The sequence below is a fragment of the Drosophila willistoni genome, chromosome 3R, assembly GCF_018902025.1.
Source record: "Drosophila willistoni isolate 14030-0811.24 chromosome 3R, UCI_dwil_1.1, whole genome shotgun sequence".
NCBI classification, from domain to species: Eukaryota; Metazoa; Arthropoda; class Insecta; order Diptera; family Drosophilidae; genus Drosophila; species Drosophila willistoni.
The window spans coordinates 1,680,495-1,706,188 of record NC_061086.1 but is presented as its reverse complement, the minus strand read 5'-3'; the positions used below and the strand labels follow the sequence as shown (position 1 = coordinate 1,706,188).

At 37.4% G+C, this 25,694-nt stretch overlaps 2 protein-coding genes and 1 long non-coding RNA gene across 4 annotated transcripts; 2 read left to right on the top strand and 1 right to left on the bottom strand.

Moving 5' to 3' along the window:
• Window positions 1-11,062: 11,062 nt before the first annotated feature.
• On the bottom strand, window positions 11,063-12,023 carry LOC124459724. Its single transcript, XM_047009330.1, has 4 exons — window positions 11,999-12,023; window positions 11,779-11,966; window positions 11,627-11,720; window positions 11,063-11,557 (listed from the first exon to the last, which is right to left on the bottom strand). The coding sequence occupies exons 1-4, from the start codon at window positions 12,021-12,023 to the stop codon at window positions 11,544-11,546; spliced, it is 321 nt and encodes a 106-aa protein (XP_046865286.1). The 3' UTR covers window positions 11,063-11,543.
• A 1,247-nt stretch (window positions 12,024-13,270) lies between these two features.
• Window positions 13,271-15,626, top strand: LOC111519444. 2 transcript variants are annotated; one of them, XR_002724372.2, is made up of 5 exons: window positions 13,272-14,196; window positions 14,256-14,522; window positions 14,588-15,115; window positions 15,175-15,227; window positions 15,293-15,556. It is a non-coding gene; the product is annotated as an uncharacterized LOC111519444 (long non-coding RNA). The 2 variants fall into 2 exon arrangements; XR_006955407.1 differs by having other exon boundaries at window positions 13,271-14,196; window positions 14,588-15,227; window positions 15,293-15,626.
• A 6,907-nt stretch (window positions 15,627-22,533) lies between these two features.
• LOC6651373 lies at window positions 22,534-25,323 on the top strand. The gene is made up of 5 exons (XM_002072584.4): window positions 22,534-22,843; window positions 23,029-24,194; window positions 24,289-24,725; window positions 24,798-25,112; window positions 25,178-25,323. The coding sequence occupies exons 2-5, from the start codon at window positions 23,057-23,059 to the stop codon at window positions 25,226-25,228; spliced, it is 1,941 nt and encodes a 646-aa protein (XP_002072620.3). The 5' UTR covers window positions 22,534-22,843; window positions 23,029-23,056; the 3' UTR covers window positions 25,229-25,323.
• Window positions 25,324-25,694: the final 371 nt, after the last annotated feature.

Here is a 25,694-nt window from a genome sequence, read left to right as displayed (position 1 = left end):
TCTTAATTGTAATTGCCAGATTGATTCTTTATTCGATTTGAGTCCAATTTGGAAATTTTGGTCAAGAAGCCTTTGCTCCCTCTCTATGTCGAGACGGGTCTAGTGAAAGAATTACGACAATCTTTTCTACTATATTTCAGATCTTGACTTTTCAGCAAACAAATCCATATGTATGTATCTTGCGGTGCAGCTCTATGATTTTATCGCCAGTTATGACTTTAACACACTGATTGGGAGTTAACGGATTCTCGCCATTCAGTTTCGACCCGATAAACGGTCATGGCTGAGTACCAGTCCTTTGTTGTCCTCTGCGTTACGGTTGTTTCATTATTTGTTAGATTTTTTTACATTTTAATATGTAGAGATTAGATCTGAATCTGGAGAATGCGTCTGTCCGTGTTGCTTAAGAATACGAGAATACGTTATTGTACCAATATGGAGTACATGAAAGTAAATCTCCCGGCAGGATGTTGTAGCTCGAGCAGTGGCACGTGTCGCCGACACGGCGCACCATCACCATCAGCATCGCCTGCGCGCTGAAAAGTTTTCTCCTGCTTACTCTATGTGGACACTCTCTCTGTGTCTGTCACGGAGACGCATCCCCGGGGTTTGGCCCAATATTAATAAGTGAGATCTCAATAATCTGTGCAGATATATGTATACAGACAATGGGATATTAGCGGAAACGTGCACTCATGCAAAGGAAGCCTTTACAATTTGTGCGAGTGCAGCAGCATATGGACACGGAAGTGGGTGCGGGTGCGGGTTTGCGATTGGGTGTTGATGTAGTCAAGACGAAATTCCAGCTTGATATGACAGCTCTGAGTTGAAGCGCACCACGCATGTTAGATGGATCGAAATGGCGCTTATCGGGTCCAACACTCGCCGAACACAGATCTAATAAGTACAAAGAAAACATATACGAATATCTAAGCATCCAGGATATCGCCAGTGTTCATACACACACACACACACACAGACACCACACAATTGAAAGCGTTTCAAAATGTGTTATGGGCATTAAAAAGTCGAGCTACCACTTGTTGTGGCTGACGGCGTGCACTCGTCTGATATAGTCGACCACGCCCACACCCATGGCCATGCCGTTACCCGTGCCAGAGACGGAGACCAAGATGGAGACGGTGCCGCTTGTGAAGTCTTGCGAGAAAGCGATAAGACGAGAAAAGCTATTCTTTAAATTCAGCACAAGAACGAGCAACTGTTGCTGCCAGGCTCCTGGCACACACACTGGACTCAAATACACACACAATGTGGACATAAATTTAATGGATAAAATTGTAGTCATTATATTCGCTTCATTTTTTGGAATGGATAAAAGTTGCAGGCCAATCGGCTTGGTATTTGATTGAATTCGACATTTTATTGCAACCCCGATAACTAAACACTCAAAGTGTAGGCCAGTTAACATATCCTTAAAACTGTAAAAGGATTCTGTCAAATAGTTGCAAAATGGCATCTTTGCCAATCATTTTTTAGATGGACGCGCAAATGTGTCCTGTTTATTTTGCATATTTCCCGGCTGTATTTCTGCCATTAGAACACAGTTCATAAATATTTGTTGTATTTGAATTCACTAATTCGATTGAACAATATAAGATGATGTGAAACTCTCTTAAATATTCAATAGCACTCTTAAACCGATTAAAAAATACATTAATTTTAACTTGCATTGAATAAGATTTGAGGGTCAAACTCAATGAAGTTAGTAACAAATTCAGATTTTACTTTCTTTCATCTGCTAGAATACGAATCTCACGCCACTTCGTTTGCTCGTATCACCACACAAGAGCACATTTCTGGTAGCTATGTCGATATATATCTGCTTATAAAAATTAAAACCTTGGAGAAAAAGTATTGTCCAACTTAAGAAATTTCGAAAATGACAATAAAGTTAGTTACTCGATGCGAACAATTTCGGAAATTAACCATTTTGATGATCTTAGGAACTTTCTATTTATAACACATGGAACTAGTTTTTATACCCTTGCAAATTATATTAATTAATTTAATTTATTTATATTAATTTATATTTATATTAATTTTGGTCAGAAGTGTGCAACGGATAGAAGGAAGCATCTCTGACCATATAAAGTATAAGTATATATTCTTGATCAGCACGACGAGACGAGTTCAAATAGCCATGTCCGTTTGTCCTTCTGTCTGTCCGTTCGTCTGGATAAGCGCATCTCCTTCTACCGTAAGAGCTACAGAAATTTTTTTACATCAAATTTTGCATGTAGGCTTGCATATACTGCAGGGGTTGTATATATCGGATTCAGCCGTTGGAACAGTTACTTTTCTCAATAACTTCGTTATTTTCTGAGCCATTGTCGAAATGAAATTTAATATTGGTGAGTTTATTACACCTATAAACGACTGTGCCAAATTTCATCAAGATCGGGTCACTATATCAAATAGCTCTCATAGGGACGATCGGTGGAAAACAGTGACTTTTATCAATAACTTTGTTATTTCCTATGCTAAGATTAAAGGCCGTTCTGTCACCTTTTTAGTGGCTATACGTATGGAAAGACTTACCAAAAAAATTGCAAGGGTATAAAAACTTTGACTCCGTCGAAGTTAGCACCGGCCCTCTGTTTTTTTATTGAGAGAGCTTCAAGTCGAACGAAAGGTAAGAAGGTTGTCTGAATAGCTACTTCAAGTACCGCCAATTTCTATCATCAGCAGACTATGCTAAAGAATCCAGAGTTATAATGGTCTTACCATATCTTCAACACTAAAAGTAGTTGGGAAATCAAACTATGTACATGAAGCGAAAAAAGAACGGCAAACATGCAACTGCAGATTCCACCTTTTTTAGGTGAATGTTATTGTTAATAAACAACAATATTAAGGGTATGGACCTTGAAAAGGTGGAATCTGCAGTTGCAAGTTTGCTGTTCTTTCCCGCATACGAACAATTTAGAAAGAAATAAAGTAACCAAGTCACCGCTGTATACCGTCCAAACCAGTGCTTCTCAGTATTCCCAGTTATTGCTTTCTGTGTTTCTTGTTGCTTTAATTAATTGGTTTCTTGTTCGTTTTATCTATGTGGTAGTTCATTTCACATTGAGCTTACCTTCTTCAGGTGAACTTTTTTTAGTTGCCTTTAAGTTAGTGACACAGATAATTGGTTATACAAAATTATATACAATATAGTTTTCCGATCAAGTATTTTGTATGACCCGTATCTCAGGTAACCGCAGATAGAAAACGACAGGCTTTGTCACACACTCGACTTTTTACACTGTCATTGCCCTCCATCCCTTTCCGCAATGACGCCATTGTCAATGGAACATTGTTTGTGAGATATAATTTACAGAAAATTTGCTTAATCCTTAATAAAACGCTACAATTATCACACTTGAAAATCCCAGCTAGCCCGTTGTCAATGCCATTGCTCCCCACTGGGAATTCAAGTAACGACCCATTAAACAATTAAAGCATCGTCAGACCCGGACTCAGGCCCAGAGCCAGAGCCAACCAGGCCCAATGATGACCAGCCAAGCATTTGACCATCCAACCAAATACAAACAACGAAAAGCGTACTCTGGATGAGAGTATGGGAAAGTATGTCTGTTTAAAAGGGGGACGGAACGGAGTGTGGGAAAAGGGGAACGTCATGTGTGTTTCTCGTTCACCACGATGGGATTTACGCACGCCCATTCCTGAAGCTGGAGCTGGTACTGGTGCTGGAGCTGAAGAGGCAACCACTGTGAATATGCTTCAATTATTATGAGCATCCCGCGGCCGCACCTCCCACTCATCGACTGCCTGCCGACTATCACTTAACAAGGCCCACCCCCACTTCCACTCCTAACTGGTTACACAAAAGAATAAACGACCATCATCATGAGAAGGGGGTGCACGGATGGGATGGGTTAGAGTGGGTTGAGAGGTGGGTCAAATGCTGCGTAGCAAGCTGTAGAGTGGCAGTTAAGGATTCATACGTAATTAAAAGGAACCATGCTGCTTTTTCCTTTGGTTCACAAGGATGCAAAACTGGTCTCACCAAGCACTTTTACTCCCGGTTCTAGAGGTAAGATCCAAGTAAACATTGAGATAATAGGGAGAATATAATAAAAAGAATACCAATGAAAAACTACTGCATCAATATAAAAGAAAAATTTTTTTTGAAATTTAGAATTTTTAGAATAGCCCAAAAAGAAGTTTTCCTGAAAATGCATTTTACTCCATGGAAGATATATATAGTAGTCAAAATCTGTACACCAAGCCAAAGAAAATTTCCGACTACATTAAGATATAACACAAAAAAGTGTACATAAATCTGGATGATTACCTTAAATGTAGGAATTAGGTGAAACACGGGAATATTTCAGAATGCATAAAGGTAAAGGGAATACATTTTGGCAACTGGAAAAGATTTTTGGACTCAAATCTCTGCATCATCTGTGAAACAGATCATTATTTTATTGCATATCTGACTCTGATTCGATATAAGCTGGTTTCGGTTAAATTCACTTATAACATTTTCCGCTTTTTAATAAGTGGAGAGAAAAATGTTGATTTTCTATTTGTTCCACTCAGTTGAGTTTTTAAATACAGCGCTTACCCCATCCATCCGAGTAACAGGATGGGGTCCCCAGCACATGCTCTTGCTTCAAGACGGAGCACAAAGGAGAGTGGAAGGGGCATGAAGGGAAATATTTGGCTGCCACTGCCCCACTTTTTTAGCAGGCATTTGCCACTTGTTTGCTGCTGCTCTTGCTGTCCTTTCGATAACTTGAGGACAGAGCCAAGAGCAGCATAAAGGAGGCAAGAGATAGAGAGAAAGAGAGAGAGTCGAACAGAGAGGGCAATCAGTCACCACCACTTTTATTTTTGTAAAATTTGATTCTAATCCGCTGATAATATTTCAGACTTTCTCGAATTTTGATATTTCGCTCGGTTGGATTTAATGCGATTCAATCATAGACAAAAATAACAACAAAAACGACGGGCAGAACGACGCAACGTAGCGGCAAAGGGGCACACGGGCCCGGCCCGACGATGGGTAAAGGGTGCGAGTGCGAGCAATAAGAGTAGAGCAAGAATATAAGGATGTATGTAGGTACATACATAATAACAAAATATTTGGACATGTTAAATGCCTTTGTGGTGGATGTGCTGAGGGTGGAGGTGGCGGAGGAGGTGTGGGTGGGTTTCCATAGGGTTGTTGAGAGCTTTGGCTGTATCTTTTTAACTGTTTTGCTGCGCACTCGCAGGACCCGACATATGTATATGTAGCTTGGCAGTGCGTACGAAATCTGAATCCTGATCTAATTCTGGGGCCAAAGCCTACGAAAAAGAAATTCACATTTACATATACCCATACATCAAATATTCCACCTATACATATCTATATAGAGATTAATATTTCGCGCAACCCTTATGTCAGCCAACCCCGAGCCCCCAAGATTTGGTTGTCGTTTCACATACTCACATGCTGTCTTGGACTTTAAAGGAATTCGTCTCAAGAAAAGAACTCTGGAAAATACTACAAATAAAACCATAATTGCATGTTTTCACACGAGAATCGATAGCGTTGTTCCTCTCTCCCCCTTCCCATGCCTACCCGGTACCATGTTCAGGGGGTTGCATTGGGTAGATCAGGACTTTATTCTCGGCGAAAACACGCTGACTTTGCCACACGCTGTGTGCAAGAACCAGCGAAGATCAAAACGTTCGATCTGCTCTCCAAAGGCGCGAGACAAATGAAACAACGGAAGAACAAAAGAAAAAAACTATAGCCGAAAATCGCCATGACCAGAATAAGATTGGTTTTGTATTTGGGATTGTGGAATTGTATTGTATGTGAATGACTTTACATATGTAGGTAATGTATGTATGCAGTAAGTGTTTTTTTCTTTCTTTTTCCAAGTTTTCGACCTTTAATTACTAACAATGCACTCTCAAAGAGAAAACTACCCGATCGTAACAAAAGGGAAGCTTGTATTTCAATTGCAGACCTTGTTGTCCCAATATTGGGACTCAATACGGTTTAAGTGCAGAAATATTCTATTCATTAATCGCGATCACCTGTTTTGTTGACAATTAGTTATACAGCAACATTGAGCACAGCTTAGCCAATACCCCCACTATAATCTTCTCTGGACAACTAGGCGGAGTATCAGAGTGAAAACATGAAAGAATGAGTATATACAGATGTTAAACAAATTTGATGTATTATTTGTAGATAAAGTGACCGCCAGAAATCCGAGGAAATTTCACATTTACATTTCAATCTTAATGTCCGTTCCATTTTGGCATATTTGACTATCACACGATTTGTAGAATAGGTTTTCGAAACAGCGAAATACGTACGCCAATATTCTCGAAGACAATTTATAGATTTTGAAATGAAGTAGGTCTTCGCGACAAGATACATAAATATGTATAATATTTAAAATGTTGTTGCGTTCAAGTTCAAGGTCATATTTAAAAAAGGTGCGCGAAGTAAGTAAGTGGGACACTACATTGCTATCTATACCAACTAAACTGATAAAGATATTAAAAAAAAAACAAATTTATCATTAAACTTCTTAAATTTATAAATATATTTTAGCCCATTAAAATTGAAAAATTCGTTAGATTTCATATTCTGTTGTCACTCAATATTGGGCTATCAGAACGATTTTTCCGGTCTTTAAGTCATTTTTCACTGTGTTTTTATTTTCGCCAACACGTTCTGCAATTTTGCTAATTGAGATCTCTACATCACACAGTGCCACAAATCTTCCACGCTCTCCATCGGATAAAAGTGCAAAACTTGACGTTTTTTTAATAAAAAAAAAAAGAAGTTACAAATAACAACAAATATAATAAAACCTGAAAATCACTTTTTATACCCTTGCAAAAAGGGTATATTAATTTTGGTCAAAAGTGTGCAACGCATAGAAGGAAGCATCTCCGACCATATAAAGTATATATATTCTTGATCAGCACGACGAGACGAGTTCAAATAGCCATGTCCGTCCGTCCGTCCGTCCGTCCGTCTGGATGAACGCAAACTCCTCATAGACCGTAAGAGCTACAGAGCTGAAATTTTGCATGTAGGCTTGTATATACTGCAGGCGTTGTATATCTCGGATTCAGCCGGATCGGATCACCATATCATATAGCTCCCATACAAATGGCAAAGTCACGAAGAGTGACTTTTCTTAATAACTTCGTTATTTTTTCAGCTATTGTCGTGAATTTTAATATTGGTAAGTTAATTACACATATAAACGACTATGATATACGACAAATTTGATCAAGATCGGGTGACTATATCATATAGCTCCCATAGGAACGATCTTTCGAAAACGGTGACTTTGCTGAATAACTCCGTTACTTTTGACGCGATTGCTTTCAAATTAAACATTTGTTAGTTTAATATATCTGTTAATGACTGTGCCAAATTTGATAGGGATCGGGTAGCTATATCATTAGCTCCCATAGGAACGATCGGTGGAAAACATTGACTTTGATCAATATCTTCGTTTTTTCCTATGCTAAGATTGTTGGCCGTTCTTTCGCAAACATTAGCCTTTTTAGCTTAAACGTTTTTCCGCTTTGATGGCTATAGGTAGGGAAAGAGTTACCAAAAATGTTGCAAGGGTATACAAACTTTGACGCGGTCGAAGTTAGCCCCGGCCCTCTGGTTTTTTGTTAATTTTAAAAGATTTAAATAAATTTGTTATTCAAATTACCAATTTCATGTGCTTATCTAACCACAAATAACAACAAAGCAATCTGTCCCATTTACTTATTTCGTTCGAAAAACTCAAAGTTGGCATCTAAAAATTAATGTAACTGGAAAACCCTGTGATACTTTTTCACAATTTTTTGGTCATCGCTGAAGAACAATACAACTAAAATATAGAAGGAAAAGGGAAAACGAAAAACTGCATATTTTGGACAAAATAATGTGATAAGTCTTTGTCCCACTTATTGCACGCACCTTATCATTTCATTATCGAATTTTATATATTTTGCATCAGCATGTGAATATACATGTATATATTCAAATTGGAACAATACCTTTGCCTTAAAAATAAAATATATACATATAATCATATATATGTATAGTATTAATTACCACGATGAAACCAGTTCATCTAGGCACGCCGATTCGTCTAGCCCCTTAAGCTTAAATTTTGCATTTATACTTCAGGAAACACACACAGCTCAAGGATAATCGGACCCCCTATTCTCTCAATATGATGAAGGTTAATATCTTTTAATCAACGAAGATTTTTTCTTTTTGATCAATAAAACTCAATAGTATTGAGCGCGAATAAAAAACCGAATTATTGGTTTTTGACAGTTGATGGGTTCATCAGGGTGATCGCATCCTACAAGAAATATCAAAGGTACTTACAAGCACATATTAGTACAAATATTTTTGGAAGCTGTTGAGAAAGATTTAAGTTGCTTAGATATTTGAGAAATCCCTAGTTCAGTTAGTCTTCCTTAGTCCTCAATTAAAGTCATTCGTGGATGCTTTTTTAAAGCAAGAGCTTCAATGTGTGTGTTTCATTTTGGCGCATATAATTTACCATCTTATCCTCTGGATGCATCGTATAAAAAATTGTAAGGGTATTCAAGTTAGCCCGTGCTCTGGTTTTTAGCTTTTGATAATGCGATTTTAGATCTTCAATGGGATAATTTTGAACACATAGTGGCGAACGAGTATCATTATAAGTGTTATTTCTTAATTTGCTGTGCCTTTGGATGATGAATGCTCATTACAATCCCCAATTTGCAATCCGCAATGTTTTATAAACTGCCTGACACGAGGCAATACGAGGTAAATCGAATTTAAATACAAATGATGCGTTGCCATTGTTCCCACTTGTGGAGCTGGCCTGGATTGGGGAAAACTCTCAAAAGCCACAAACCAAAATCACACCCACAAGTACATATTAGCAACAACGGAAACAACAACAACCGCAACGAAAAAGCCAATCCCACATAGTTCCATTTAACTGGGCGATGAGTTTTGGGGAAGTTTCAGGGCGATGACGGTTCACTTTGCTCGGTCGTATCCAGCATTTGTTTGCTGCGTTGGGAATCGTGAAGGTGGAAGGGTTTAAGTTCCTAACATTAAGCCCTAACATTTACAATTCTTCTTGCTTTTTAAAGACTTTTGCTTAAACAATTTGGCAATCGAAGGATAGCGATATATAGCTTATAAACTACCATACCGACGGATAATCTTCTATACATTCTTATGCAGTAACAATAAATTAGGTCGTCACTATAAATTAGAAATTTAAAATGACATAAAAGTGGAGAATAAAAAAAAAGAGATTTTAAGTTCGATTATTCGTCGTTTCAGCAGTTTTGGCTTTAGGAGAAAAATCAATACGTCGTCAGATAGGACTGTTTTTCATACAAAGAATGAAAAGAATTTTGGGACTTTCAAATTAATTACTTATTTACTGTTTTGTTTCAACATAAAAAGAAACATTAGTTTTTAGTGTCTATAAAGAATTATCTCTTTATTTTATTTTAAAATTATTGCTTAAGTTTTACCGTTTGACTTCAAGCTAGATCCAAGTTCATAGAACGTAGTCTTTTAGAATAATTGGAAATAATTTCAGTTCAAACAAACATTTTCCTTTATTAAAGTCCAAACAATTTTTTCAAACAAAAATATTTTCAAGTTGGCATTCAAGCAAGACACTTATTAATTTAATTTTTACTTTTTTATTTATAAATTTTGTGTCAAAATAAAAAAAGAGAATTTAAAGTAAATTTTCTCAATATTTCGTAGATGTGATAAGTAACTTTACCTTACTTTAGAATTTTCTCAAAGTTACCAATTATCTTTTATCTCACGTATTTAATGGAATTCAAATTTGAACCAAAAAACAGAATTAACTTTATTTTAATACATTGCAGTAGTATTCAAATTTTTGATAACAAATATAAATTTTAAATAAATGAAAATCAACACTTTCTTTTTGATTTCCAACTCGATAGTTAAAATTAGAGATTGACAACATTTTGGTCCCATAATCTAAAAATAATTGGCCCTCTTACATTTTTAAGGATGATTTCGATGTCCTTTGGCCAGATTAAAGTCCATGCATGACGATTGATATCACTACAAAACAAAATTTAGAAAATAATTAATTTTAATTATTCAAAATGAATTAAACTTTTTAAAGGAAATCAGTTTTTAAGTGTAAATATCCAAATTATGTGAATAAACGAATGAATAAAACAAATTTAGTTTACATATCTTTACCAATGTTAAGTTTAAGTGGCATTTGTCATCAGTTTTGGTTTTGTTCCATTTTTTAAAATTACCGCCACTATCCGGGTAACATTCATCATTTTCCAACACTTAAACTTCTTCAACACTGCTGAGTAAAACGCTAGCGTTTACTCACGCGATTTAAAAACGCGTGAGTAAACCGCTCGAACATTTGAGTAAACGCGCGAGCATGTTCGAGTTCGTGAGTAATGTTGTGTTTACGTTCGAAGTTCGCGAGTAAAGTTGGAGTTCGGCTCATCGGTTCGGTGTGGTTCGGAAAGGGTATTCGTAGGGTATTCACTTTTTGTGGTGCAATTTAACAATTAAATACATTGCAATTAAAAAACAAGATTCGAAGATGTCATAAAACATGGCAGAATCCGAAAATCTTTAAGATGCCTAATTATTGTCAAAAATATCACTATCAGGTGGGATTTCGCAGAAAACGCGTTGCAATTATTTAAAATGACCTCATTTGCAATTATACAATATTATTATCCATTTTGAAAACTTTGTTAATCAGCAACGCATTTTGATTTCCCGCCCAGAATTGTTTGTTTGCAATTTGCATCTGGCAATGCCATGTGCTTTTCAACATGTCGTGATATTCGGCCACACTTTGCCCGGAAATAGCTACTTTCAGCTATAAATCCCGCTAACTTTTAACTCAAAATCTCTCGGGGATCCCAATCTGGATGAAATGGACAAAAACCCACCCTCTTAAGTTAAAACAGAGTTGCATCATGGGTACATAATTTTTAATTTTAAGGGTGTTATTTAATTAAGATTACTTGCTGCGTCATAGACCATAAAGCTCAGCAATCCACCACCCTCGGCACACATCTTTAGGGGCATGACCGGCATATGACTCACAAATGACTTCCCCTTTTGCTCCATCCGGTCGCTGTTAAGTTTTGTCAAAACGAACTCATCCTTATCGATGACTTGGAAAATGTTCTTCAGAGTCTCCTTAATGGATCCGCATCCTTCCTGTATTTCGTTAAGCTGATTTCGGTATTCCTCTCTTTTGAATACAGTGTCCACCAGCAAAAGAACATTGTTTTCACAGCAGATATCCGATTCCTTTATGAAATAATTTAACAAATGTGTCACATCGAATACGTGTGGAGGTGGCACGTAAGGACATAGGACCTCCACTATACTCAGGGCACGAATGTTCATCCGGAACCTGTCAGACACTATGGCCACTATGTTTCGCCTCAAGGGTATGGGCACTTGCATTAAGATCTCCAGAATGATGTCAGCAAGTTCATCAGAATTGGTCAGCTGCAATGAAGCATAATGGATATATAATCTTGAAATGCAAAATATGTATATATGTATGTGGGTACTTACAACCTCGGTGGAGTTTGCTTTTAGGACAAGCGCTTTTTGCGTATATCAATGCTTGACTTCCAGTGATCAAGTTGGTCAAGTACATGACGAGAATCTGTAAAGAAATATATGTTTGTATGATATAGCCCCTGTCTATGCAGATATGTATTTACTTTGTGAACATAGGGCAAGCTATGATGCCAGAATTCGTCCATATTGATGCAATAAACGGCGTCCTCCTTCAGAAGGGGCTTCGCCAAGATAAGGGTGTTGCAGAATACCCCGTTTCTCATGAATCGAGGCCTTGCCTCCAGATTCTCCGCGAACTTGGGCCTAGCTTCCATGGAAATGTTGCCCACTCCTGGAAAATAATTCAAATCAAATTTAAATTACGGTAACTCAGCGTATATTTCTCCATTGCGGCGTGGGAAAAAGCTCAATTGTGATCGATTGCGTCGATTAATCTACGCAATCAACGTTGCGAATTTCGCGAATAGAGCTGGGAAATTTGAGAGAAAAAATTCGATACTATCAATAGTATCGTTTTTTGAAATTATTACCTAAAATTAAGAGCATTAATGAATTTTTTTATCATTTGATATGTGAAGAATAAAAATTTAACAACATGCATTTCTATGCAAGAATAATATCAACATTTTCCGCTTTAATACAAGTCCAACCTTGCTAAACATACGCTCCGACTCCGTCGATGTTGCAGGAACGCATAAAATCTTTTTGACGATATGTTTCAAATTAGAATCATTGTGCTGAAAAATTATAGAAATGTTATTTATATTTTTATATGGAAGGCCGCCAATTTAAGTGATGTCAAAAATTCGATACTCGATAGTGTCATCGATAGTTTCCCAGCTCTAAGCCCGCGAGCTTTTTTATTGTAAAGGATTTATTTGTAATTGCAAGTCTTTTTTATTACAAATTTTACTTCGAAAATGCCTGAATGTAATGAATGCGGCTATAATACAGCCAAGAATTCCAACTTAAAGCGGCACATAGCCAGTCGCCACCAGGGCAAGGCCAAACGCCTTTTCGAGGCGGCATCTGCCCCACGGGCTCCGTCTCCTCCGCGGGCCCCGTCTCCAGATTGGGCACCGCCACGCCGGGTGTCGCCTGTCCCTGATTCTGGGCTCATGCCATTCCGGGTCCAAACACTGAGCGAAGGCCAGAGACATGCCTACCTCAGGAAAAAAGGGTTAACTTGGCGCACACCCGAAGCTCAGAAGGCTGCGTTCCTCCGGTGCATTGGTGTGACTGACGACGAGGACATGATTCTCAAATACCCAGTCTGCCTCTACACGTGAGTATTCTTTTATTACAGATATTAGAATAATAGTACTAATCTATATGCACATGCAGCATGTACAATTCGTTAATTTGCAAGGAGGTTATAGGCACGTTATGGACTGGCAAGTGGTGGGCCAAACTTGTAATGTCAGCTACCACAGCGAAATACTGTACGAGCTTTATGACAAATTCCTGGCTGAGGCAGAGGTGAAGGAGCGGCGCCGCGCGCGGGAACTGCAGGAGCAGAAGATACCTTACTGGTGGGATGATGGCGAGTACATCTCGGCCTACAATTGGCAAATAACATATACGGAACAGGTTGACAAGGCCACTGTAGACTCAGTGTTAGTCAAAATATACCAGATGTATTACATCTCAAACCCATGGCCAGGGTTCCGAATAAGAGATTCGTGGGTTTCCGTCTGTCGTCTGTTTTGATTTCAAACATGTTGTGTATGTTCGCGAGTAGAAATAAAAAATATTTAATATTTTGTGGCTATTAATAACAAAATATCAAGTGCTAAAACGCCGATTAAGTCCCCGTGCTTGAGACATTGTCAACTAAATCGAATATTAAACACACACACAACGAAACGCGCAACAAAACGTCCATTAAATCAAACGGCCAAGCAGAGGCAGACCAAGGCAATAGCAGCAACAACAAAATCATATATATACATATATACATACAAATATTGAAAAGTGCTTAAGTGTGCTGAAAAGGATAGGTGGAATCCGTTTTGTTAATATTTAATAAGGAGTGCCAGCGGTATAATTCAAACGAATGAAATGCTGTAGACAACGAATTTTCATTGCATTCTCTTCGCCTCCCCCACCTCTGGCCCATAGACCGGCGATCAGAGTTGCCAGAGGATGACTAATTGGTTTAATTGTGCCTCTTCCGTCTTGTTGACAATTTCTTTTACTCTTTTTTTTGTTGTTATTCGCATTTGAATTTGTTGAACGTTCTACACACTATTAACTCCATGAATCCTCCCTACCTGTGCAATTCGCCATTAATTAATTATTTGTTACACACACAAAAGAGCGGAATCCCCTAGTTGAGCATTAAAAATCAAAATGAATAACTTCCTTTTCAAATTTGCCATTCAAATCGCGTCCAGTCGCTGAAGCAACAATCAATTTACACCCGTCCAAACCCACCACGCTCGCCAGGATTACGCCAAGAACATTGTCTTCAGCATATCCAACATCATCATCATCGCCATCATTATCAACAATCTGGAATGAAGGCACATGAGCAAAACATCTTAAAAAATAATCTAAAGGTATATTATTATCCACCTATATTATAATCTCGTTTAGTTATTAATCTTACATTTTTTAGTTTTAGAGGCCAAAGAAACTTTGGATTCAAGTCTTGAATCAGCAGTAAAAGCCGTTTCCAATCCTCCAGAGAATTTTAATACACTTAATGAGTTAGTAGTCTTATATTTGTATAAAGAGAAACTAAAAGTAGAGTTTTGACTGAGAAAACTTTGAACTAATCGATTGTGGTGCAAGGACTTGCTGCATTTTTGTAGGTGTACGTAAGTAATTTCCAATTTCCAGGCACCCATAATGGAGTTACAAGAACATGAGGGAGAGAGTAGTTGTGAGTAGAAGGACAACTAATGTTTAAGGATTACAATTCATTACGATTTCTATATTTTTTCACAGACATATGGCGATTGTGAGCATTGAAGGGTAGTGTCTCTGGCGGTTCCACATGCAAGTCAACACCCCAACTCAAGGGTGGCAAACATGGATCAAAACTGAAAGATTCCGGCAAGGATACTATTGATCCGCCACCCAAAAACTATCCCCCTGCCGAGGTGAATTAGGTTGGTGGGCAGCAACGATGATGCTAAAGATGGCAAGGACAGCAATAACAAGGACGGCAAGGACACCAACGTTAATTCCTTTTTAGGTGTCTATACGGATGTTACCAAATTTCCATATACTGGGTGCCCAACATCCACCTAATCTCTTTGGGCAGTTTAAGTGGAGGTACTCGGCGTTTATGATTATTCAGATAAATCCATAGGATTGCGAGCCGTTGAACCAATTACAGATGGTGATCGTAACTATAAAAAACGATTCCAGGCCATTCTCCAGCCACTCTCGCGTTGTACCACGAATGTTCCAAAATACATTATCCTTGCTGTCACGTCAGATGATCCAACAGTTTCTCGACGAACTGGTGTGGTGAGAATCTTTTGGCACATACGCATTACAGGCATTTAAAAACATTATAATACATATAGCCGAGCAGACCAGATTGACCAGCAATGAGACCATTACCCAAAGGTTCTATCAGGTCAGTGAAGATACTTATTTTGCTTCATTTTGGACTTATTAATCTTTGTATGTATATTTTTCTAGGTGGCCACCAATCCCTTCAAGGATTGAAGTATTTTAAGGGCCATGTACAAGGAGACACCGGCCAATGCTGCACCCAAACGGCTTAAGAAACGTTAGTAATTAGTCAGCCGAGAATCCTCTAACCTCTTATCCCTGTTTATACTTTTAAGATTGTAATGAGAATGACTTATTTTTTTAACTAGTTAATTTGCCAGCATTATTTAACTCCAAAAAGAAAAACCAAAAACAAACAAACGATTCAAAAAAAAAAAAATTTTTGCATTTAGATTAGTTTTGTGTACATATAAAATATCAGCTTAAAATAATTTATCCTAATTAGCTATCTAATTTTGTGAGTAAACTTGTTTTAAATTGTACCAACAAACAGAAACCCACACTAAAAATAATTTTACAAAAAAAAAAGAGAAATTTAGAAAAAATATATATATATTTACATTATCAAAGAAAAGTTTTGATTTTTTATTTGTTTCTTGAAGTGATCAAACGCACATGTATTGATATTACATATACATACATAGATGTATAAATATATATTATTTCGGTTTTGTTAGCCAAAATTAAACGTTAAGGAATTTATTTAAAGGTTCCTCTACAGTTTTCTTTCTTTCACCGAATTTATTTTTTTGTGTCTAATATTGTTCTTAAAAACATTAAAGTATTCTTTTTTTTCACTCGAATATTCAACTCACTAATATACCAACAAATTGAGTCTCAGTAATTTGGCTTGTAAACCAGACCAGACAGGGTTTTATCTTATCTCATTGATATAATTAAATCTACTTATCCTAATAGGATAATCAAAGGCCAAACATGATTTTTACTAATTTTTAAAAAACATGGTTTTCTTTTTTGCTTCTTTCTAGTGGCTGGCTGCATTGCGTCAAATGCAATTATCAGACCGTTTTGCCATCAGTAACGGCAATAAAATGGCACAACATTTTGCTGGTTGTGGTCTAAGCACTTGCTATTCTGCGGGCGAGGAACAACAAGTAGATCAAGAGCATCCCCGTGTAGGACAAAGCCACGAAGCCAACTATTCACTGCAATCGATACAGCAAAAAAGGGATCTAATGATGAGATATGTACACACACGTATCTCAGATTAACAGCAATCGTACCAATTTGGGACAGCAAGAGTCCTGTGTATTCTTTAGCCAACTGTTTGCTTCGGGCTCTGAATTCCGGGAAAATATATTACTCAAACTGGACACCTTTATTTGTGGTATCTTCACATTGAAATTCTTTTTCTGATCGCTTTGTAGTAGCAAATATTTATCTAAATCCTGCTTAAGATTGGACATGGTCAATTTTTATGATTTAGCGAGGCCAGGTGCCCTTCAACTTACGCCCTCATGTTGCGGAATGAGTACAATCCATTGTACTTTGTGTTATAAAAACTTGGCGACTTCTCTAGCATCCTTATAAAAATTGTTTGTTTTCAGCGGTGCATTTGCAAAGCGTTTCTAATTTTTTTTTTCCTACAACGATATAAAGATGCATTTATGCAATTACATTTTTATTTTCATTTCACTGTGTTTGTCGTCACTTACCAGTGCTTTATTAATAGCATTCCAAATAATAACTACGTTATATGAATTCCATTTTCTTTTCAAATAAATAATTTTATTCACTTCATTTCTCCAATTTTGCAACATTTTGTACTTTTCTCGCAATTGTTTTATGCTTTTTCAAATAATTTGACCCATGTCTTTTGTAAGTTATTCATCATATTAACAATTTCATGTTTTCACTCTGTATCCATTTGTAACTAATGATTAAAGAAGAATTCATCAGCTGCTATATAAACATACGATGATGTCTATATTTTTATGCCAAACCATTTTATAATTTCGATCACAAAGACAATTTAAGGGTATGCAAGCTTTGACGATCGAAATCTACTTATTTTTTGGTTTCTCTTTTCGGCAAACACTTGTTGCTTCCTTTCAACTTTTACTTTCGTTCGCTTACTCAAAGTGCGTTTGCGAATTAACACAGTGTTTTAAACAAATTTTTGAAAAATAAATTTAAACTTTATTTCGGTGAACATGTCGGTTGAATTAATGTACAAGGTGGATTGTAACGAGATCGCCAACGGTGCTTTTCAAAAATTTGAAGCATTTCAAAGACATTCCTTTTGTGGTATGCATAGATGAACTGTTCTTCCTGTTACTGTTACTTACATATGCAAATGAACAAAAATTATTATTATAAAAAATTGTAGACATTATTTAATTTTTGTGAAATGCAATGTGTTAAGGTTGGTGGGGGTGGGGTTTCATTTTATTCGTGCAAAAATCAGTGACTTTCAATATCGAAAAGTATGTGGTTTGCGGTGATGAAAGTATGTCACAGAATCATTGGAAATGAAAAAATGAAATTGCATTAGTTAAAGGGCAAAATTCCCCAAGTAACGCTGTTGAGTTTTTATTTGTTAATTTTGTTTCCGAATTATAAATTCAGTTGAAAGTCGAAAACCCCGATTTTCTCCCAAAAAACCGAGTTATTTGTTTTTGTAAAAGTAATAAATTAAATAAAAAGACAGTGTTACTTGGGGAATTTAGTGAAAAAGTAGGTACTGTGATTTTCGGATTCGTCCTGTATATTTTGCATGATCGTGTTCAGTGACTTTGAAACCCACAATCTAAAAAGGTGCGCGAAATAAGTAATTGGGACACTACATAATAAATAAATTTTAAAATAGTTCGACTAAACTTGCAAACTTGTAATACTCCTATAAATTAGTTTTAAGTCTAATTAGGGTTTTGATCCCCCAAATATTGTCAAACATACCACAATACCGGATTTTCCGGGCTCCCATTACCCGGACACCCCTATTATCCGTGATTTCAAACGAACATTTTTTTCTAAAATAATAAAACGAATTCGGGCTTCCCCGATTTAGTTACCAATCAATAAGAAACATATTACATATTTTTATGGTGAGTTTGCGTGGTTTTATGTACTCGATTTACCGTGTTTTTCGATTTCCCCTGATGGTTCCTACCGTCCCGGATAATTGGGGTCCAACCGTATTATGAATTTATACATAAGCTTCAATGAATACATCTAAAGCAAGCAAACAAAATAAAAATTTTATGTAAAAAAATTGTAAAGCTGAATTTTCTTTATTTACGAGGAACGCCGCAATACCAGAGACAGACCTTGACTCCTCCAGCGCCATCTTTTTTACTCCAGCCTGTCTCGGATAATTTGTGACTGGTGTCGGAATGTGTCTTCATTGTACAGATTCGACAACAATTCCTCCAGCACCTGTCCTAGATCGTAAGGGAAAAGTCCCATTTGTTTGGGATTACAATCATTTCCATGATGTAATGCTCAAGCATGACGGGCTGGACTGCGAAATCCTCGCACCAATAGAGGTTTGTGATTTCGGGCTTCCAGCGGACCTAGTATTATCGACAGGAGAAGGAGTCATTAACAACTGTTGTCCAAAGGATCACATATCCCTCTTTAAGTAAGTTACCCACTTAATTAAGTTTTCCATATTTCACATTTTTACATATTATTTGCCGGCTCGAGGTCAAATTGTTGGATGAATAAAAACAAAATAAATGAAGTAAGTAAGTCGTCTCGCCGACTTAGATATACCATACACCAGTAAAGCAAATATTTCAACTTTATTAAACAAATGCATTTTCACATGCTTTTTACGAGCACCCTAGCGCCCCCACCAGCCAACGGCCAACTCCGGCCTTATGGAAAAACGTTTATATGCATAACTCGACTGTTTTTTGTCCGATTTTGATCAAATTTGGTATTTTGCTAGATATTAGTATTAAATTTAAGTGTGCCAAATTGCATAAGGTAAAAAAATACGGGAGATAATCAAGTTTTTCAAATTACGGGGGCGGAAAAGGGCGTGGCAAAATTTTCATACATACAAAATGTGCGTGTTTACTAAACAAATATACATACCAAATATGGTGTCTCTAGCTGGAATAGTTTTTGAGATAAACGTTTTTTTTTAATTGCGGGGGCGGAAAGGGGCGTGGCAAAAATTTGAAATAAACTTGATCACTCTACATACTACACGAGTCTACATACCAAATTTGGTGGCTCTAGCTCTTACAGTCTCCGAGATCTAGGTGTTCATACGGACAGACGGACGGACAGACGGACGGACAGACGGACATGGCTAGATCGACTCGGTTGTTGATCCTGATCAAGAATAAATATACTTTGTGGGGTCGGAGATGCTTCCTTCTGCCTGTTACATACATTTTGGCGACTTTAATATACCATTTCACCCTATGGGTGTATGGTATAAAAACAGTTTGTTTTTAATTTTTTTTTTTTTGTTATTTTGTTTTTATTCACCCAACAATTTGACCTCGAGCCGGCAAATCATACAACTAACAATCAAAAGGTCGCAAAAATTATTTTTACATATAAATATCTGTATATCTTTCAGACTCTACATCTCATCACACCTTCTATCAATTATATCCTTTGGTCTATGCCAAATTGGATGTTGTAAATAGTAATACAGAACGTGAGGCTATTGCCGGTAAAATAATTGCTAAGATCCGTCAGAAGAATCCAAGTGTTTTAGAGACTAGCAATCAGCTTGAGACCATGTTTCCAGGTATATTTCAGAATGCTTTGAAAAAGAAAAAAAATTCTTAATTATTATTTGCAGTCCTTATTGCATATGCTAACCATGACTATGTATCCAAGAACAATAGGCCAACAGTAAAGTCAATAGATGAGCGCAATAAGTTGCGTGGTTATATTCTACATTTGAAGAAACTGGAACGTAAGAACTCTCTATATAAGCAAATTGGTATGATTTCCTCTAATTTTGTTTTTTTCTTAGATATCATTCCCATTGCCATCGAGCAGCTCTCAAGATGTCCGACTTTGTGTTTGCGTCAATGATAATGCGTACAGATTATCGCAATCAATTGGATACAAGATATGTAAAGAAAATCGAATCAATTGGCCTAAGGGTATCAAAAATCTACGCGATGAGATCGATGATGAGACAATGGAGTATCCAATTTATGATGCTAACTTAGCCGACATGGAAGTTACTTGCTATTGGTGCAAAACCACCTTGACCATCTGCATAGCCACATGTGAACATATCATTAAGCAACAAATGACTTCATGTCCGCTTTGTGATTTTCTCTGCTTTCGTTCAGATATGGAAAAGTAACTTTAATCAATATATTTTCTTTAGTCATTTTTATAACTTTTGTGTTATGACAAAAAGACAATTGCAGCAGGTATGCTTCCCGTCTATCATATAAATATCATATAATATCAGTTTTCACAATTTCATTATTAATAATGCTTTGCTTGTCATAATACTATAATATGATATTACTGAACAATTATGTATATACAGTTTACATAATTCGTGTAGAGGACACGAAGTTACCGCCTTCCTAATTAGATTTGGTTTTGTTTTGATCATACTTTCCAATTTTCTCAGTTCTCAGCCTACTCTTCTACCCATAAATACTTACATACAACTGGGAATAATGCGGTATTTAAAAAAGTTAGTTAACTAACTTTGTGCACATTTTTTGTGGCGTGATGACAAAACTCATCCATATTGCCAAAAATGGTCCAATTGTATATTAACGTAAGAATTTATTTTGTTTCTTCAAGTTTTAATTAATATTTAATCAGCAACTGAAAAGAGAGTAAAAAGTATCGAAAATTTAATTTTTCGTCTTTTTTGTCAAAAAATTATATACATTAAAATAACATACCAAAAGGATAATTGCTGACCTCATGAACTACATTGAAAGATGTGCCAAGAGGGCGAATGTCCATGACTTATGGTGACAATTGTGGATCCAGTAAAGCTGTTCGGTCCACCTACGGAGGCAACATACCAATATTGTACGACTTGCCTCACTTTGCAAATACAGTAGAATCCGGTTATAACGACGCTCAAGGGGCCGACGATTTTCGTCTTTATATCCGGAAGACGCACTAACCGTAGGCCCTTTTACTTAAGTTTGTATTGGGACCAACCAATCACTCATCGAATTTTGGTCGCTATAACCGGACGGACGTTATAAGCGGAGTCATTATAACCGGATTCTACTGTATGTATGCGCAGACATATAAATCAACTGATCGGGTCTTGTACAAAATGTATAGGCTCCCTGTATTTCAGTTTCGTGTGGTTGCAATGAGTTTCGGGGTGGTTGGAGATCGTTTCGGGTGGTATGATCGAACTTGGCGAAGAAATTTTGAAATTTTAAAATTCTGCCGCATCGAGATTCTGTCGTGTCTTTGGCATCTAACTATGCGTATGCGTATCTTGATATTTGAAAGGCACTGCAATTGCATTCGCCACGGCCACGAAGTGAAATAAGTGAAACATGTGCGAAACTTTGCCTAGATACATCGGAGATAGATACAAAAGTTACATAGATATTATAGATACATTCGTACGCCTTCCTTTGGTTTGCTTTTGCTCAGTGTTCAAAATAGAATTCGCTCCATCGGGTGCTCCATCGTTTTCGCGTGCATATATATGTATGTGTGTAGAAGGAGAAGGAGGAGAACGTGCGCTTGTGTTGAAATGTTTGTTATCTCAAGAGTACATTAATACACCCACATACATACGTATGTATACATATTAAATTGTATGTATGATCTGCCGTTCATACACACCCACACATCCACACATATGTACATATGTACATACATACAAACATACAATCTGATCGGATCGACGTCGCTGAGTCTGAAAAAAAGGGAATACTGCACTTTCAGCAGTGAACTGAAGTTCAAGAGCACAAAAATTATTATGTTTATAAATGATTTTAATTGAATACAATAGAGTGATCGTCAAGGGGGATAGTGGGGATGGAGACGGCGGCTGGGACTCTGGTGGCAAAGGCGGGCAACTGGGAGACGAAGATTGAGATTCTGCGATTGAGATTCATGTGAATCGGAATCGCACAGAGCACACATACATGCATACTATTAACACACAATACAGATTGTGTGTATGCGTATGCGTGTATGTGCACATTTGTGACGTTGGGGTGGTCATTTTTTCGACCAAAGATCCTTTGCTTGACATTGAGATGAATTCTTGGATGAAATCTGTCCAAAAGCTGTCCCCGATGCTCGAATTAAAAAAGAATCTTTTTGTATGCAATGTTTGTGTGTACATACACAATGTATGTGATATGTTTGTATAAATATCAATTGCAATTTCAGAAACTAGCAACGAAAACAACTACAACAACAAGAATAAACATTATACAAATATCCCCACACACCCACACCGAGAGCAACACTCATACCATTGAATGGTACCTTTATCTTCGGAGAGGAACAAAAACATTTCGGTCATACGAATAATAAAGAAGTCGGAATCTGTGAGTGTGAATCGAAATCTCGCCTTAAAGCAATTCAACTTGAAGAATGCAATTGATTTGAAAGGCAAACGTGAAAGTGAAAAGAGATAAAAGAAAATACAAAAAAACACACACACAATAAGAATATCTGAATATGCTGGAATAATAACAGTTTTCGACTTGGACATAAACTTTGGTGAGTGAAGCTCCAAGTCGGTGACGGAGAAATTAATTAAAAATAGTGGACAGGATGGCAAATACTAAATACTAAAACCTCCACACTAAAACCTATTAAAAATTAAAATTTCGATTATTAGATTGTGTATTCTAAATATCACCATTATTATTACAATTATTTTTTCTTTTTATCACAACTTTCAGCATTTGAGCTCAGGCCGCTAAAAAAAATATGCAGGGCCATTATGGGAATAGTGTAACCTCAGATCACACCAAACACCTGTGGCATAGACAATTGTTCTGCAACAACAAATACTCCTCTCTCTTCTTGGACTACCACCAACCACGACTAACAACGAGTGCTGATATCGACATTAATTTTAGTCATTTCTGTATCAGCACTAATTATGGGTCCGGACTTAGTTCGGACTGTAACTGCAAGTGCAAGTTGAGTCGTAATGGATATGGAAATATGACACGAAAACTCTACCAAATCACAAAATCGCCATGGAATCGAACTCGGTTAGCCGTATTAGCTGCATTCTTGATACTCTTGCTTTTCAGCACGGCTTCCGGTGTGAATTGTCAGCAGGAAATGCAGGAGAGCTCAAGCCTTGGAGTAGAATCCGAAGTGCCTGTATTAAATAGTAGTGAAAAGAGTTCTTTCCAGCCCCCGCAGTCTTTGTCAACGTCACCATCCTTCGCTTCGACAACAACTGGAACAATCAGTTTAGCCGACAGAATAGCAACGGGGGAAATCGTTGAAAAGGGCAAAGCCGAAAAGCTATCATCAACTGATAAGGCATCCGTTCCGAATGCATCCCCTCGAATGAGGACGTTTGCGAATCCAAGCGGCCGCGGAGTTTCCTTGAACATGAACCGTAACACCTTAATAAATGGCGACAACATGTTACAGCGACAGCTACGAGAAAAAGCGAAACAAGATAGCTTAGAGTCCATTAAGATGCACATTTTAATGCGTCTAAATCTAAAGAAACTTCCGAATATAACCAAACCAATATCGGTGCCCCAGAACATAATCGAAGACTTTTACAAGGGTTACAATGCATCACTATCAAGTTCGGGACGGCGTCGCAACAGTGAATCATCAGCATCAGCGAGTTTGCCCAGTTTCAACAAAAATCTTCATTCAGAGACACTGGCGTCGGACGTTTCCGTTTCGGGTGAAAGTGAGAATTTGTCCACCCAAATGCAAGGAGACGACGCCAACGCGAACTCTCTAAACCAATTCAAAATTAACAATGACCGAAATGGCGATGCAGGAACCGAGTTTGGAATGGACGATGAGGATGATGTGGGGAGCGAAAGTATTCTTTCACATGTAAGCAGCATTTATCTATTTCCCGAACGTAAGTTATCGTGCAGCAAGACCTAAATCCACATAATCACCTCCGCATAGTCGGAGACAGACACGTTTTATCTGTGTTCCTATCTTTTCAATAGAGCCGCAATCCCATATGCGACACCGAAAGACGGACGTTCTTCGGTTTAAGTTTGACAGCAGCTATACGGACGTATCGCATGCAACTCTTCACCTATATCTTCGTGGCTGGGACTGGATCAATGCACACCAACCGGAGCTGATTGACGAGATCAGCAGTCAGCAGAATAAGGACATTGTTGTGGCCATCCATCGTGCTGTGCGTCGTACAAATGGCACCAGCTTCACACATAAGGCCAAAATGTTTGAGTTCAGTCAGCCGATTCCATCAGGTCAGGGACAATGGATCAATGTGGACCTGAAACCTCTCTTTGGACTTACATTGGCTGGCGTAACTGGTCGTGGTTCAAATGGGTCGCAAGAAATCCTAATCAAAGGCGTAGAGTCCTGGATGAAACAATTGGTCGTGACCACAGACAACACGTCAAAAAATTCATTGGTATCCCACCCTAAACTCTCCTTGGCAGCCAAATACTAATTCCATATAATGTTACCCAATGTTGTTTTGCAGACGGTTCACATTGAGATCGGATCCAAGAAGAAACATCGACGCAAACGGAGTTTAATGGACTGCACAGAGAGTGACCAAGATGTCCGGTGCTGTCGTTACCCTCTCCGTGTGAACTTTACAAGCTTTGGGTGGAACTTCGTTGTGGCTCCCACATCCTTCGATGCGTACTTCTGCAGTGGCGATTGCAGAGTAGGCTACCTCGAGCAATATCCTCACACACACTTGGCCGCTCTAACGACATCCGCGTCTCCGTGCTGTTCGCCAACCAAAATGAGTTCCTTAAGCTTGTTGTATTTTGACGACAACCACAATCTGGTATTATTGTTATATTTTAATTGCATCATTGTTTAAAACTAACTTCTTTCCTGTCTTTTTTTCAGGTGTTAAGTGTGATACCAAATATGTCCGTCGAAGAATGCAGCTGTTCCTAGCCGGTAAATGTAATGTAATTCAAGGTTTTTTATACGAATAGCTTAGAAATAAATAAAAATGTTTATGTAAATATGTATGTATACACAAAAAAGAATACCCATCTCATAAATTAAATCAAAGATCAATGTACAAGTTCACGGATTTACTATGTGTATTATGGCACAAACGGAATAATTTGGTAAAGAGTGATGTGATTCTGCTGGACTTCCAGAACTTCATTTTTAAAAATGTGGCTATTGAAAACTACTTTAGCGAAGAGGCAGCAACTGGTACCATTGTCTATTTAACTTTTTATTAAATTATAGGAAGAAAAATGCACTGGATATATGCACTTATTTTGATTATTAAATTAACGCCCTGTATAACACGCGGACTTTCAGAATTTTCCAGGTCCAATCAATAAAGTAATCGCATGGAAAATAACGTTATAACAAAATATTATTATTTATTTACAACTGCGTTAAA